The sequence below is a fragment of the Marmota flaviventris genome, chromosome 14, assembly GCF_047511675.1.
Source record: "Marmota flaviventris isolate mMarFla1 chromosome 14, mMarFla1.hap1, whole genome shotgun sequence".
Taxonomy (NCBI): domain Eukaryota; kingdom Metazoa; phylum Chordata; class Mammalia; order Rodentia; family Sciuridae; genus Marmota; species Marmota flaviventris.
The window spans coordinates 86,977,093-86,993,766 of record NC_092511.1 but is presented as its reverse complement, the minus strand read 5'-3'; the positions used below and the strand labels follow the sequence as shown (position 1 = coordinate 86,993,766).

The following is a 16,674-nucleotide window of genomic DNA, read 5'->3' as shown; positions in this document are numbered from 1 at the left end:
GGGTTCCATCCCCAGTAACACACACACATACACACACACACACACACACAGTTGGAACATGTTCCTGTACTGTAGTATTTAACAACTGTCTGTAATGCCCACTGCATAATCTCCTCAATATTCTTTTTTAAAAATAATAGACAAATGCTAAATGTATTTGAAGGGAATATTGAGCCTAAAGTAAAAAGAATCAAAATTGTCAAATGATACATAAATGAGTAAAATGCTTTTTGTCACTTACAAAACATAATTCTTTGGAAAAGAAAAAAAGAATTCATTGTTCACCAAGGCTGGCACTATGCTTGGTGCTGGAGATATAGTAGTGGATAAAATAGCTACTGCCTTCACAGTGCTTTCTGTCTGTCTACCAGGAAAGCCAAAACATATAAAGAAATTGCATAAGATCTGCTATGAAGAAAGTGTAAAACATTCAGAGAGATGTAACAGGAGGAATAACACATACAGTTGATTTCAATTCTAGGAACTAGGAAGACTTCTCCAAGGATATGACATAATTTCTGCAGTTACATGATTGTCCAATGGATGATGACAATGGTATCAAGTTGGTATTTAAAGTCATGGGAATTAATGTGATTGTTTAAGGAGCACATTTGTGGGAAGATGAAGATGTGAGGAACTCCGACATTTAGGGGCTGATCAGAGCAAGGGCAACTGTCAGAGGGTACTGAGAAGCTGGTAATGAGGCCAAAGGAAAACCAAGTTGATAATATAAACGTTGTCTATAGGAGTCTTTCTAGGTGGAACCAGTGAACAGAAAGGTTAGGTGAAGACCAAAAAGTCCATTGGATCCAGCAACACGAATGTCACAGTGGTCTTAGCAAAAGCACTTGTGGTGGAATAAATGGGGCAGAAGCCATTTTGGAGTGGGTTGAATATGAAGTGAGGAAGTAGATATTGTATATATAGTGACTCTTCCAAGAAGCTTTGCTCTGAAAGGGAGTAAACACATTGAAAGTTGGAAGGGGAAATGAGGTCTCTGGAGGATTTGTGAAGCATATTAGAGTATCACTGGAAAGTTCCAGGGGAGAAGCTGAAGAAGTAGGAAAGCGGGTAACAATAGCCAAGGAACAGAAATCTTAGAGCAGGGAGAAAAGAATAGGATTCTCTATAACCACCTCAGAAGGAAAGAAGAGGAAAAATAAACTACTTTAGAGAAATCAAATTTGGAAGGAAACAATATAGAGAGTGACAACATTATGGGCCTACTATCAATAACTAGGAAAATTCCTACTGAAACTCTGAAAAGAATCCATTTCTACCTGCATAATATAAGACTCAGCCCTATCATTGATGGTATCAGCATTGCCAACTGTGAACACAGAATGCTGCTTACTCCAAGAGATAAGTCTTGGTGGATACCCTTCTAACTGAAGTAGGGACTGGTTTTTGTGGAAGATTGAAAGAGATGGTCACAAATTCTTTGGGGTCCTCTCACCAAGAAATGAGGGGTTGTCATGAGTGGGCTATGCCATTAACATAGACTAGACATGTTTGTGTCTTTCCACAATGTCAAATTTATTGAATAACTGTAAATTCACAAACTATATCACTTTCATTGGGATTAATTCACTGAAAATACACTCAGTTCACTTGGTGTCATGAGTGGAGCAGTCACAAGTTCTTTTATTCCATCCCAATCTTAATAATATCTGCAGTACTTAAGTCACATCATACTTCACACAGTGATGTACATACATCACAGAAATGCTAACGAAGGGTTAAAGTGGCCACAGGTTTCCAGAGGCTGCAGTGAGAAAAAAGGTAGAGAGCAGGTGCAAAGGCAAAGAGTCATTGCAGGTGGTGAGATCAGTGTTTAAGGAACCAGTTCTCATAAGTTGAGAGTCCAGAAGGTAGGCACTTAACAGGGTCATTTGACATGGGCCTCGTCTTGTCATGGGCAGGAGAAACACTGAGCAGGAGAAACTCTGGGGACAGAGTCCAAAGTCCATTGATGTGGCATTGTGGGCAAGACTCATGATTAGTGACAGGATCAGAGTGCTGCCATGTCCAGGAGGGTACTCCTCCTTTTATGGGCCTTAGGTGAGGGGGTTATATCTGGTGACTACAATAAACTCATGAACCTGGTTTTTCTGATATGCATTTGATTGTCCATGCATATATGTGCTTCTAATTTAATAAGTTCACAGGTGGTCATTTTTTTAATAGACTCTTTTTGAAAAAAAAATATTTTTCAGTTGTTAATGGACCTTTATTTTACTTATTATGTATATGCAGTGCTGATAATCGAACCCCATGCCTCACACATGCTAGGCAAGCACTCTACCACTGAGCCATAATCCTAGCCCCACAGGTGGTCATTTTTATTAGCATGACTAATTAACTTATCAGTGTGTGCCTTATGATTGTGCTGTGTAGCTGAGGGTTATTCTTTTCAAAAAGTTCTGTATGTCCAAAATATGATGATTATCTATTTGCCAAGACAAGTTACCAAGTCATTCTGCCTTGGCACTGACACTCAAATTGGAGTAGCTCAGGACAAACTGTTGTTTTATAAAATGGAGTGACTAAGGGCTAGGCACTGCTGTTCTACACCACATGGAGTAATTTGGAGCAGGGCACAGCCTGCTCTTCACAGGGGGCCATCATCCCATCCCTTAACTCTCCACTGGCTTTCTCAAGTGCTGCCTCCAGGTGCTGAACTGAGCTGCTCCAGCAAGTAGCCTGCACCAAGTGCCAGAGTGTGAATAAGGATCATCTTGGACCCCCGCAGCTCAGCCACCCCTTGCTGAATGGAGCCACAGGGTAAACCCAGGTGAAACCAGCTTGCTCACATAATTCTTAGAAATAATAAGTCATGTTTGAGGCGCTTTATCACACTGCAATAACTAGCTGAAATCTTGGCTTTTGAGAGAATTTCCCGTCTGGCTGAAGGGAAGGACTTTTTTGCCAACAATGAGTACAACCCAATGTGTCTGCTTTTTGATCCACTCAGTCCAACTTATTACCATCTCTGTGTTGCGAATGCCAACGTTTATTCCTTTAAATGCAATTTTTCTTTCAAAAATGATTTTAATTTTCCCTTTTGAGTTACCTGCCAATTGAACTGAGAGTCCATGCAGTCAGTAAAGAGCACTTGCTGGTACTCTTGCGGGCTGTGACCTGAGTGCTTTGGGTTTCTGGGGACTCCCCCTGAACAAGCCTACGAAATGCCCCTTCCACCTGGCGCACCTGCCTCTCCTACCTTCGCCCCGGGAGACGGCCGTTATCTCTGTGCTCTCACACAGCGAACTGCCATCTGAGCTGGGACTTTATAACTTTCGATACTTTTATTCAAACGTGGCCTGCGACCCTGTCTCAAAGGCGGTTTTGCGTTAGTTGGCACGCCCCGAGGGAGCCTTAGGAACCCCGCCCAGCGACCTCCTAGGCAAACAGGGCACGCTCGGGAAGTAGCCACGCCTCCTCTGGCCCTCGTGGGCGGGCCGGGCCGGGGTACCGCCTCTGCTCGTGGGCGGGGCTTGGGGTGGTGCGCGTCGCGTGCGCAGCCGCTGAGCGCCCGGGGTCGACCCGTTCTTCTCCGGTACCAGTCCTCCCCCGCGGGTAGGTGCTACCGGAAGCAGCAGGTGAGAGAAGCCGGAAGCAGATCTAACGCGAACGCCGCGTGGTGGCAGGTGGCAACGGGCCCAGCGGGGCGCTCGGGGTTCTTCGGGCGGCGGGTAAGGACAAAGATCCCCGAGACGGGTTCTGCGTGCGCGCGCCTCTGGCCTTCAGCGGCTGGTGCTGCAGGCTCTGCAGCCTGTGCTCCGCGCTCGGCACGACCTGATGGCTCTGTTAAGAGCGGCCGATCCAGAGCCCCGGTCGGGTGTGTCAGGTGGCAAAAGTAAAACTCTGGGTAAGGTTTTATGATTAGCCGGGATTATGCTCTTTTTGTTTTTTTAAATCTGTTTTCTGTTTGGTGATGGGGAAGTATGTTTGGCAGTGCACAGTGACAACGAAGTGTCCCGCAGAACAGGGACATGAGAGCGTCTTCTGAGGAAAACGTGTACGGTTCGTAATTACAGGGTGGTTGGTAATTACAGGGTTAGAGTAGATATGCAAAGCGATTTTTAAAAAATTTTGCTAGTCTTTCAAAGTCTTAGCTATATCCTGGCAACTTTCATTTAGTCCGTACCTGTCTGCCACAGGAGCATAGAGCCAAAGAGAGGCACACCTGTCCCAGCGAATCCAAAGCTCCCGAGGAGTAAACACTATCCTGGCTTAAGAGTAGAATCTTTCCTGGTCCCAGGAATTGAGGTGGTTTCCTCTGCTGGACCCATCCCATCTGATATTGAGATCATATAACTCAGTCTTTTGGTTCTGATGCATATTTACCAAAGTTAAGATAAATAGCCTTACCTGTAGTCCTATAGCAAGTAGTTGAGCAGGCCTAGAGGAATCTCTCTCTGGTCAATAGTTTATGGTTCTCTCTGTAAACCAGTAAGTTCACATTTAGGTTTTCTTGGACATACCTTTCTTTCCACTTTTCTCTGTGTGATTCTTGTTATCCTTTAGGGCCCAGTTATAATGTTACATTCTCACTAAGGCCTAGAATAGTTTGTTACATAAGCATTCAACCTAACTCCTTTATCTTTGTTCCCATGTCATCTTTTTTAAAGATGAGTAGTTTAACAATCCTATTTGAAATTGAAGCCTAATGATTCTTGCATATACATTTTCAGTCTTCCCTCTCCCAGCTTTAGTTTTTCTTTGTCCTACAGACCTTACCCCCCTTAATTACTTGGCTTACTGATGAATCCCAAGTGGTAAGAAGAGTACATGTCATATAGTTGATGCAGAATTTGTCAAATTCATACCTTTGCTGGGTTGTGTTTCATTCATAATATATACACAGTGCCTGGATGAATGGAGAGTTTGGCACTATTAAAATACATAAATTAGATCAATTCATGATCCATACATTGGATCAATACATGAATCAGATCAGTTATAGAACCCTAGCAAATATTATTTTTGACCAATATTTTGTGGATTATGGTTAATTTTTCAAAGTAAATGCCACTTTATTGCATCTTGGTTGTGAGTCATTGTACACTTGAGAGAACATAATGTTTTATGACTGGAACAGAAAAACAGAGATAGGAAGGAACACTATAATAACAGTTAACATTTCCATGCAGTTCATATTGGCCAGACAGGAATGGTTTATGTGTAATAACATCTAATTCTCTTAACCATTCTGTGAGGTCTGAGACAGTTGAAGCAGCCAGAAGTTAACTACTTTCCTAGGGTTATTCAGTTAGTAAGCAGCAGAGCCAGAATTAAAATTTAAGATCTTAACTACTTTGCTATCCTGCCATACTCTGCATATATTAACAAGAGTATGTTACAAGGTCTTTGAGAATCTCTTCCACAAACACTTTCTGGCTCATTAGTGTCCAACATACCTCTGACCCATTTGTCACTGTTTCTCCCTTGGATCACATTGGAAGGGGATCCTTTCTGCTCCTTCTGAACTCTGGATCCCAGCACCATCACTTTCTCAAGGAGCTCCCTTCACCAGTGTTACCCTCTTCTTCCAGTTGTCCTACCAGCAACATCTAAACTTGCTTCGGTCTCTTGCATGTTAGGTTATCTCCTAACTCCACATTTCTTCTATTGCCCTATCTTCTCCATTTTACAACTAGAATATATTCATTGAATCTGTGGACCTCCCAGTCACTCAGCATACTTGGTTCTTGCCAAGATCACTAATAACTTTCTTAATGAAGATCTATTTTCAGCATCTTACCTCCTTGAAACTTCCATAATGCCCTATTTAAAATTTTTCTTCTTATTATTCTCAGTTTTCTTTGTGAGCTCTCCCTCCCTTCTCTTCATATCTGTTAAATGTTGCTGCTCTTTAGGGTTGTGTTGAAGGCTCTGTGTCTGCTTACAGAACCCTCTTGAGACAATCTAATCTTCTCCCATGGCCTTAGTTACTTTCTTTTCAGCCCTGTCCCATTGGCTGACAAATAATCATAGACACTTAAGTTCAACACAATTAAATGAACCAAATATTTTCACCCCATACCTCCTCTTCCTGTGAGACCTGTACATTATCAGTTAACTACTCTTTTTGTCTCTAGTCTAGCCTTTCTTTAATCCATGCACAACACTGTGGAGATAGTTTTGTATGACTCAACACTTTTCTGCTTAAAATACATCAGTAGATCATAGCTGCCTAAACAGAGAATCCAAATGTTTTAGGATTACATGAATTTGTCTCCTCCCTTCTCTGTCTTCTTACTACCTGTGCCTAGCAGGCATTCCATAAATATTTATTGAATGAGTACAAGACTTTATCAAACTCAAACAAAACCAAGAACAAGGAGATTCACCAAAGAAATGCAATCTGAGTGCAGAGAACTTCCTAGGACAATAGAGCTGTGAGCATCAGTGGAGCTAGAATACTGTCAGTGTAACTGTCTCTTAGGAAGGCCAACCCAAAACATGCCTTAGTAGTAGAAGATCCTGATAGTTTCAGCCTTTGTATATGCCTTTGCATATGCTACTCCCATCAACCATCAAATTTCAACACTGTTCAAGTATCCCTTCCTTTATTAAACTCTCCAGATGTTTCTTAAGGGAAGGTGTAAACTGATTTTTCTAGTCTCTAATCTAGCCGTTCTTTAATTCATACTAATTTAATATTGACCTAAGTAAAAGTTATGCTGGCAGTAAATCATATATTCCAAGTTGAAATAGGAATTATTTTTATAACATTGTAAAGACATAATTAGAACTTTCCATAGAGATGTTCATGAATGCATTGTTGATAATACAGGAAAACTAGAAAAAAAAAAGCAATATAGACTAAGAAACTGAGTAAACTGGCTTTTTTTTTTTTAATGGTACTGGCAGTTGAACCCAGGGCTTCACATATGCTAGTCACTGAGCTACATGACCAGCCCAGTGCTTTTAATTTGAGAAGGATTTTTGCTAAGTTATACATTGTGACTGGCCTTGAACTTGTGAACTAATATATTTAATAATAAAATATTACACAGTCATTAAAGCTGATTTTAAAATAGATTTAATGTAGAACGAGAGCCAGGCACAATGATGTATACACTTGTAGTCCCAGCTACTTGGGATGCTGAGACAGGAAGGTCACTTGAACTCAGGAGTTTGAGGCCAGCCTGGGCAACATAGTAAGACCTCATCTTAAAAATAAAAATAAAAAATCATTTATATGTATATACATAATTCCCAGAAGACATAAAATGGGTTGTTTATACCAAAATGTTAATTGTGGTTCTTTTCAGCGGTGGGATTATGTTTTCTGTTCTTTTGTTTACCTGTTGTTTCCTCATTTTTTTTCAATGAACATGTATTATGAATTCAAAATAATTTGTTTGGCTTTGGTATGTGTAATGTATTTGCTGCATCATTTTTTGTTTGAAAAATCTGTGCCTTCATTTCAACTGAAATTATTGAATTTTATCTTCATTTTTTTTAAAGTACTTTGTTATAGAGTTGCAAAGACTAAAAAGCCAACAGGCAAGAAAAGCAATCAGACAGGACACCTAGTTAAGTTTGAATCAAATAACCAATAACTGATGGCTAGAAGGTAGAATTTAATTTTCCTTTTTTCATTGAATTAATTTGTTTTTTGTCTTCCATTTTTAAAAGCATGCTGATCCCATTTTCAGTGAAGAACTGCTTCCAGTTGCTTTGTAATTACAAGGTTCCAGCAGCAGGCTTTAAAAACACTACAAAAGGTGGGCTCATTTTACAGTCAATTTCCAATGATGTATATCAAAATCTGGCTGTAGAAGACTGGATCCATGACCATGTAAACTTAGAAGGCAAGCCAATTCTTTTCTTTTGGAGAAATTCTCCCTGTGTTGTGATTGGTAGGCATCAAAATCCTTGGCAAGAATGTAACCTGAATCTGATGAGAGAAGAAGGTATAAAACTGGCTAGGAGAAGAAGTGGAGGAGGAACAGTCTACCATGATATGGGTAATATCAATTTGACTTTCTTTACAACCAAAAAAAAGTATGATAGAATGGACAATCTGAAATTAATTGTGAGAGCACTGAATGCTGTCCAACCCCAACTGGATGTTCAGGCTACCAAAAGATTTGACCTTTTACTTGATGGTCAGTTTAAAATCTCAGGAACGGCCTCAAAGATTGGCCGGACTACTGCTTATCACCATTGCACTTTATTATGTAGTACTGATGGAACCTCTTTGTCTTCTTCACTAAAGAGCCCTTACCAAGGGATCAAGAGCAATGCCACTACTAGCATACCTTCTTTAGTGAAAAATCTTTTGGAGAAAGATCCCACTCTGACCTGTGAAGTGCTGATGAATGCTATTGCTACAGAGTATGCTGCTTATCATCAAATTGATAATCACATTAATCTAATAAATCCAACAGATGAAACACTGTTTCCTGGAATAAATAGCAAAGCCAAAGAACTACAAACTTGGGAATGGATATATGGCAAAACACCAAAGTTTAGTATAGACACTACTTTGGATGTGTTATATGAGCAGTCACACTTGGAAATTAAATTATTCATAGATATAAAGAATGGAAGAATTGAAATCTGCAATATTGAAGCACCTGATCATTGGATACCACTGGCAATATGTGACAAGTTAAATTCAAGTTTTATTGGCAGCAAGTTTTGCCCAACTGAAACTACCATGCTGACAAACATTTTACTTAGAACATACCCAGAAGACCATGAACTACATAGTAAATGGGATATTCTTTGTGAAAAAATTAGAGGAATAATGTGACTCCAAGTAACTATTTATATTGTCAGTTTCAATGAGAGAATAAAACTTTTAAATGCATTGTATGTCTAAAAAACAAAAAAGCTGAGTGCAGTGGCATCTGCTTGTAATCCCAGCACTTGGGAGGCTGAGGCAGGAAGGACACTGAAGTTCAGGAGTTCAGCGTCAGCCTGGGCAACAGTGAGGACCATGTCTGGGGAAAAAAGCCTAGTCTCTTTCAGTAACTTCTCCCCATTTGAAATTGTTTATTATCTGTCCTTGTTCATCTTCTCTTTTGACATCTAGAAAACTCTTTCTTCATTGATTTAGTTCCTGGCACACATTTATATTTCAGCTCCTTCACTTCTTATTGCCTTGGAAATGTATACCACAGTAGACAGTCCAGCTTCACAATTGCTTGTTTTCATACCTCTATTGCCACCTCTAATATCATAATCTCTAAAATTCTCTCATATTTAAAATATTTTCTTGTCTTTCCATCTTCTCTCACTAAATGAAACCCATTGCATTTTCCCCAGCCTTTGACTTTAATCTCTCTTACCTTCATTTCCTTCCCTCACCAAGCCTGAATTATTTCAAGTATACTGTACTTTCTTACCAATGTTTTCATCTGTTTTTCTCCCTTGACCTACCATTGCCACTTAAAAAAAAATATATATATATATATATATATATATATATATATATATATATATATATATATATATATCTCCAATCAGTTTTCTATTTCTATACCTAGATGGCAAGCAATCCAGGGGGTAAAATCATATAATCATGCAGATTTGCCCAATTTCATATTTACAGTTTTTAACTTACCACATCTTTCTGTTGGTGTCAGATTCATCTCATCTCTGGTTGACTTCCTCTCATTCTTAAATTTTGCAGTACTGGTGATTGAATCCTTGGCCTCATGCATGCTAGGTAAGCATTCTCTGAGCTACATGTCCAGCCATTTTTTTTTTTTTTTTAAATTTTGAGATGGTCTTGCTAAATTGCTCAGGCTGGTTTCTAACTTGTGACCCTCCTGCCTCAGCCTCACAAGTAGCTGGGATAAGAAGTGTGTGCCACTATGCCCGGCATTCCTCTCATTCTCAGGCATCTTATTCCTAAAGGTTACCACTCTCACAGGCTCCAGAATTCCACTAGTCTTTGTAAGGAAAATAAAATAAGGGTGACACAGACACAAGATGCAGAGGCAGGAAAAGTGACTGCTTGTCCAAGTGGGCACGTTTATTTATATCAATAATTTACATTAGATCATTAGTACCATATCTACATTATTGTTTATACAGTGTCAGTAAGATTGCTTATTCTGCAGTTACAGTTACAATATGCAGTGTCAGGAGATTTGTGCAGCTCTTAAGAAAATCCATTGTATAAAGTTACTATTATGTGGACAGATTTAGGTTCAGTGAATCATTGTGGTTTTCTAACAAGAGAGTCCCTATATTCCCCAGGAGCTGTGTGCCTGAGATGAAGGTTGAAGCTGATACGACTTTAACAGAGCTTTCTTGTGAAGGACATCTCTAAAGCAGCCAGGCATCCCATGTCTTTACACAGAAGTTTCCCAGCAGCCAGGCATTCTGTGCCTTTGCACAGAAACTTCCTAGCCACTAAGCATGCCACAATCACAAAGTTTATCAGAGACCCCCAGTCCCAAACACAGAGCCCTTACAAGTCTTCACAAACCTTTGATTCTTAATTTGTTGAGAGTTGAAGTCTTCATAAATGAGTCTTTTAGCTCCAGGTTCTCTACTTCAATATTTATCTTTTCTTTCAATCTCAGGAGGAAGTGCCTCTCTTGCCGTAAGTATAACCTCTCTAATTAAACCTGGATCTTTCCTCTCCTGCTTGTGTTTGGGACTTGCACCATTATATCTTCTTTATCTTGCATTTGTCTTCCCACTTTTACTGGATCCTTAACCAAAATGAATGAACATGTCTCCCTTTTCCCAAAACATTCCTGCCCAAGATGCTTGTGAAAAGATTCTCAATGTTTTCATTACAAAATTTCTTCAGAGTATCATTCTTGTTGACCATTTCCTGTCTCTACAGCTGATTAATTCTCATACTGCTTTTATTTCTAAAATATACTGTGTGTTAGTATTGAGTGCCTACTATGTCAAGCACTAGACTAGATATTAGATGTTCATAGGGAGTTAAAAAGACATGATCACTGACCTCAGGAATTGACAGTTTAGTATAATGCCTTTCAGACATTTTAAAAATCAGACCAAAGTAAAAAATATATTTTACATTGTGCCTTAACACACATTTATGCATACCTAATAAGCTTAACAATACGATGCTTGTTCCTTACTATTTACTTCTCTGATATTTTCCATTTTGTGTGTGTGTGTGTGTGTGTGTGTGTTTTAAAAATTGGTTCTGCGTGCAGTGGCACAAACCTGTAATCCCAGTGGCTCAGGAGGCTGAGGCAGAAGGATTGTGAGTTCAAAGACAGCCTCAACAAAAGCAAGGCCCTAAGCAACTCAGTGAGACCTTGTCTCAAAATACAAAATAGGGCTAGGATGTGGCTCAGTGGTCAAGTGCCCCTAAGTTCAATCCCTGGTGCCCGCCCCACACACCAAAAAAAAAAAAATTGGTCTTTTTTGTTGGGGGTACTGTGGATGGAACCTAGGGGCACTTAAGCACTCAGCCACAACCCCAGCCCTTTTTACTTTTTATTGTTCTTATCACTCATTAATATATCAAGACCTCAGTTTTAAAATCTTTGGCTTAGGAGAAGATAATTAGTTACAAGATAAAAATGGTATTAAGGAAAAGCTGAGATAGTGATTAACAGGCAATAATAGGGGTTACCTAGGTAGAACTACCAGGAAGATGACATTTAAACAGGATAAGAAGAAAGCCATGCAAAGTGGGTGGATGGGGAGGAGAATATTCAAGGTTATGTCAGTTATTGCTGTGTAACAAACCATTCTAAAACTTGATAGCTTAAAACAAGAATCATTTTACTCATACAATTCGAACAGGCTTTGGTAGGGATAGCGTATTTGATCCAACAGCATTAACTAGGAGAATTTAACTGGAGCCAGAAATATCTTCCAAGATAGCTTATTCACATGGCTGGCAAATGAGTTGGTTGTATGCTGGGAGCTCTTTGGTGACTGGACTGAGGGCTTTGGTTCCTCTCCATGTGGACTGCCTGGACTTCCTCACAAGCAGGTGGATGGGTTCCAAGAACAAGCAACCAAAGAAGCAGGGCAGAACCTATTTTATGCCACAGCTTTGGAAGTAATATAGTATCACTTCTGGGGTCTCAAGCACAAATTCAAGGAGAGGGAACACAGTTACTCATCCCCACAGAAGGAATTTCATAGTCATAAGATCTGCAATGAGATTTCAGTGGCAAGTACAATTTGCCAAACAGAACAGCATACAGGAAGGCTCTAAAGCAGGAAAGACTGGGCTTCTTGACAGTGTTGAGGGAATAGGCAAACAAGGTGGAAAATCAGGAAAGGTGAAGGTGGAGATGGGTAGAGACCAGATCATGTAGAGACTAATAGGCTACAGGAGAGCTTGGTCTTAAGTGCGATAAGAAGTTTTAATAAAGATTACTGTTCTGTGGAGAATGGACTGGAATGAAGCAAGATTGGGAGTGGCCAGTAGTTGGAAGCTACTGCTGAGGTGCAGGCAAGTGCCATGGAAAGAAGTGGACAGTGTTCGGCCCTTGTTAAAAATTAAGGATGGCGGGGATGGGGCTGTAGCTCAGTGGCAGAGTGCTTGCCTAGCATGTGTGAGGCACTGGGTTCGATCCTCAGCACCACATTAGAAAAAAAAAAAAAAAACCTAAGGCATGCTGTCCATCTACAACTATAAAAAAAATTTTAAAAATTAGGGATAGCAATGAGTTGAAATGCATTCTGCTGTCATATATAACTAATTAGAACAAATTTTTAAAAGACAAAAAAAAAATGAGGGATGGATGATTCCTATTTTCAGGACATGGCTTAATTTTGGTTCATTTAAAAAGGAAATAATGAGACTATGTTAACTTGCTAGGGCTACCATAACACCCACTGATTGGATGGCTCCAAGTTCAAGATAGGGTGTCTTCTGAGACCTTGGCTTGTGGACAAGCACCCCATATTCCCACAGCTTCCCTCTGAATGCATGCATATCTGTGAGGTCCTCTTAGGACCTCAGTCACATCGATTAAGGCCCACTCAAACACTTCATTTTAACTCAATTGCCTCTTTAACGACCTGATCTCTACATATGGCTACATTTTTCTATTTTTTAGAAGAGGAAGAACAGGTGTGGATGCAGGGTTCTGCCTACAACAGGTTATCTCAAAGCGGGGATGGCCTAGTGAGGAAGATTTTAATTTCACAAATATGATTTGTGAGGGCATGGATGCAAGAGCTAGGCTGTGCCAGTCAGAGGCACCTGCTCCAAACTTTGAAAGTAGTGATGCAGAGAACCCTAAATGGGTGAAAACCCTTAGACAGTCCAGGAGCCTGACTTTCTGGGGTAGTAAAGGCAGTGAGGCTGGCAGTGGCAGTGCCAGTAACAGAAGTGATGTAGGCTACCACATCCATCCCTTATCACAGGGTGACATGATTAATTCTGGGTTACAAATCTTCCCTGCAAAGCCTCCACATTTCAGTCTATAACTCTCATGGTGATGGTTTAAACCACTTACCAGCCTTTTAATGCTCTCCACATACATCCTGCTTACATCAAGTAGCAGCAGTTTTTATTGCTTTTTACTAAGAAAACTTACTGTTACAGTCGCTCCAGGAAAGTATGGGTTGAAGAAAAGTGGTTACTACCTACTTCAGGGGAACTGTAGTGTTTTTTTGTTTTGTGTCTAGAATCAAACCCAGGGCCTTGAACATGCTAAGCACACACTCTACCACTGAGCTAGCACCCTTGACCCCAACTGTACTGTTCAAAAGGAAGGATGGAAGAGAAATGCATGTTTCCCAGAAGCTGAGTTTCAAGAAGAAAAGGACCAGCTTGGTCACATGCCCCCAAAGGTCAATACGAAGGTGTTAAGAAGTGCTGATTAGATATGGTGGTATGGAGGTCACTATTGAGCTTACCAAAAGCAATTTCAGTGGAGTGACTGGGACAGCAGCAAGTGAAGTGGTGGAAAGTATGAACAGTTGGTGCACAAATGGGAAAGAACTGTTTAGAGAGAAACCTTTTAAGAAGTTGGTTCATGAAGCACAAAAAGTAGGGCAGCACCTGGCTGGGGATGCTCACACTGGCAGGAAAGACCAGTGAATGGTGCTCAAAGAGCCAGCTACTCAATGAGGCTAAAGGGCAGATCAGGGTCACTGCTGAAAATCACACCATCTTTCTTACATATCAGGAATCTTAAAACTTTTTTATATGTTGTCAATTTGATCTTTCATGTTTCTAAACTTCATTTTGGTTCCTTCTGGTTTTTTTTTTTCTTTTTTTAGTTGTCAATAGATCTTTATTTTATTTATTTATATGTGGTGCTGAGAATTGAACCCAGGGCCTCAAATATGCTAGGCAAGTGCTCTACCACTGAGCCACAACCCTAGCCCTGGGTTCTTCTGTTTTAATATATGATCTGTTCTTTTGCTCTTCCTTTGACAGTTCCTGGGTTTTGTATTATGTTTATATATTTAATAGGGGTTTAAAAATACACTTGGGTTTTCTATTTAATTAGTTTTCATTCATTCATTTAGGATTATTTAAGTAGAGCAGGACAGAGATCTAATATTTTTTCCAACCACTAAACTGACATGTTTATTACATATTATCCGCACACACAGACTGACTTTCTGTTTCTAAGTTCTTTATTGTATTCCACTGTTAGCCATTCCTATGCCAATTCATGTTTAAAGAATTATTGTAGCTGTGTCTTATAATTGTGTCGAGCAAGTCTCCTAGTGCTAGTCATCTTCGTCATCTAACATATGAACCAATTTAAGGAGAACTGACAGGAAACCTTCCATTCAAGAATGTAATTTAGGAGCTGGGACTGTAGCTCAGTGGCAGAGTGCTTGCCTAGCATATGAGAGGCACTGGGTTTGATCCTTAGCACCACATAAAAATAAACAAATAAAATAAAAACATACTATCCACCTACAACTAAAAAAACATGTAATTTTTCTTTCCAGTTTTCTGAGTTTTCTTACATCTTTCTGTAAAACTTGTAGTTGTTCCTTTAGTTCTTATACATTCCTTGACATATTTAAGCTTGCACCTGGTAGCCTTCTACTGTTCTAATTTGATCTGGGGGCCCCATATATATAGAATAATGGAACTTTTCCTTAAATACTCTCTCAGCCAGGGTCCCTTCCCCCCTCCCATGCTGGGATTGAATCCAGGGCCCACTGAGCTACATCCCCTGCCTTTCGATGGGATTTTTATAGGAACTGAATGAAAAATAATTTAGAGGGTTGTAGACTGCAGATTCTCTACAGTGACATGTACATATGTCTAGAAATCAGTATTATTATTTTTTTAAAGAGAGAGAGAATTTTTTAATATTTATTTATTTTTTAGTTTTCGGCGGACACAACATCTTTGTATGTGGTGCTGAGGATCGAACCCGGGCCGCATGCATGCCAGGCAAGCGCGCTACCGCTTGAGCCACATCCGCAGCCCCTTATTATTTTTTTTTTAATATTTATTCTTTAGTTGTAGGTAGACACACAATATCTTTATTTCAATTTGATGTGGTGCTGAGGATCGAACCCAGTGCCTCACATGTGCTAGGCGAGTGCTCTACCACTGAGCCACAACCCCAGCCCCTAGAAATCAGTATTATTTTAATAGGAAGGTAGAGATGTCCTCACCCAAATGAAAAGCTGTGCCACTTCCACACCATGAGGATAAGCTAAGATGCTGAAAGGAACTTTTGTTAGGCCTAAAATCCAAGTGTTCTCAGACCCTGAATTTTTTAGGTTTAGCATTTTCAGCTTCTAAACCTGAAAGCATCAAAGAAAAGTACCAGGAACCTTTCTGTAATTCCTTCCTTGCCTTTTATACCAATTCAATCATGTACCTACTGGCTCATGAAAGCTAAATAAACATGTCTGAGCCCGCCCAGGACAGCCAAAGGTCTCTACCTGGCTTTGTTCCTCCATGCTAAGAATATTCTTGTTCATATTCTTTGTTCCTCTCCGTAGGCATATTCTCCAGATGTTTATGTGTGCACTCTCCAGTACTGAATCCTGGGGTACTTGTTTTCCTCTGGCTTAGTTTATTCTTTAATTTGTGCACTGCCCATTGCCTCCAGCATATATTTCCTCTTCCAGCCTGTGACCATGGAACCTAGTCTTTGTCCCCAACCAATCACCTGGCATCTGGATGGATGAGCTTATCCAGAACAGTTGATTCTAAGCTGTAAGGCTTTATAAAGGTGTCAGCCAAGGTGAATGAGGGGCAGTATGTGCATCAGGATGACTAAATGAGTTGATCTGCCTTCATGGGGCTAGGTAATAGGAGACCACGGAGTGTTGGTGAATGTCTGCCAAAGACAATTTTTAAAATTTTAATAGTTAATATCGTACTTTTGTTTTTGTTCTTTTGGTGAGGGAGCCGGGGGTAAATACTGAGAGATCAAACCCAGGACCTTGCAAATGCTAAGCATGCACTCTACCACTGAGCTATATCCCTAGCCATATCCCCAGCTATATCCCCCACCCCAAACCCATCTCTCTCTTAAGATCACTGTAAACTATGATTTTCCCTCTTGAACTCTAAACTCCCAGGGGCAATAATAACATCCAGCTCACATCATAAGAGATGCTCATTATTTGTTGACTTATTTTCCAACAGCCAAATAGAGAAAAAGCTGGCAAAATCTTAACCAGCTATATGACTATATAAAAAGAAACACTGTAGACCTATTGAGTAATGCATTTGCCAAAATATCTGATTGTTCCTACAGT

At 40.1% G+C, this 16,674-nt stretch overlaps 1 protein-coding gene across 3 annotated transcripts; it reads left to right on the top strand.

The window, feature by feature from the left end:
- Positions 1 to 3,505: 3,505 nt before the first annotated feature.
- Lipt1 (lipoyltransferase 1) lies at positions 3,506 to 8,830 on the top strand. 3 transcript variants are annotated; one of them, XM_027950648.2, is made up of 2 exons: positions 3,506 to 3,602; positions 7,651 to 8,830. In XM_027950648.2, exon 2 carries the CDS (start codon positions 7,652 to 7,654, stop codon positions 8,771 to 8,773), a length of 1,122 nt encoding a protein of 373 aa, XP_027806449.1. In that variant the 5' UTR covers positions 3,506 to 3,602; position 7,651; the 3' UTR covers positions 8,774 to 8,830. The 3 variants fall into 3 exon arrangements, with proteins under 3 accessions (XP_027806449.1, XP_027806448.1, XP_027806450.1); XM_027950647.2 differs by having other exon boundaries at positions 3,520 to 3,695; XM_027950649.2 differs by lacking the exon at positions 3,506 to 3,602 and adding an exon at positions 3,722 to 3,871.
- Positions 8,831 to 16,674: the final 7,844 nt, after the last annotated feature.

What these genes read in the sequence shown, in the direction of transcription:
- Lipt1 (XM_027950648.2), top strand. Translation starts at nt 7,652, where the DNA reads ATGCTGATCCCATTTTCAGTGAAGAACTGCTTCCAGTTGCTTTGTAAT.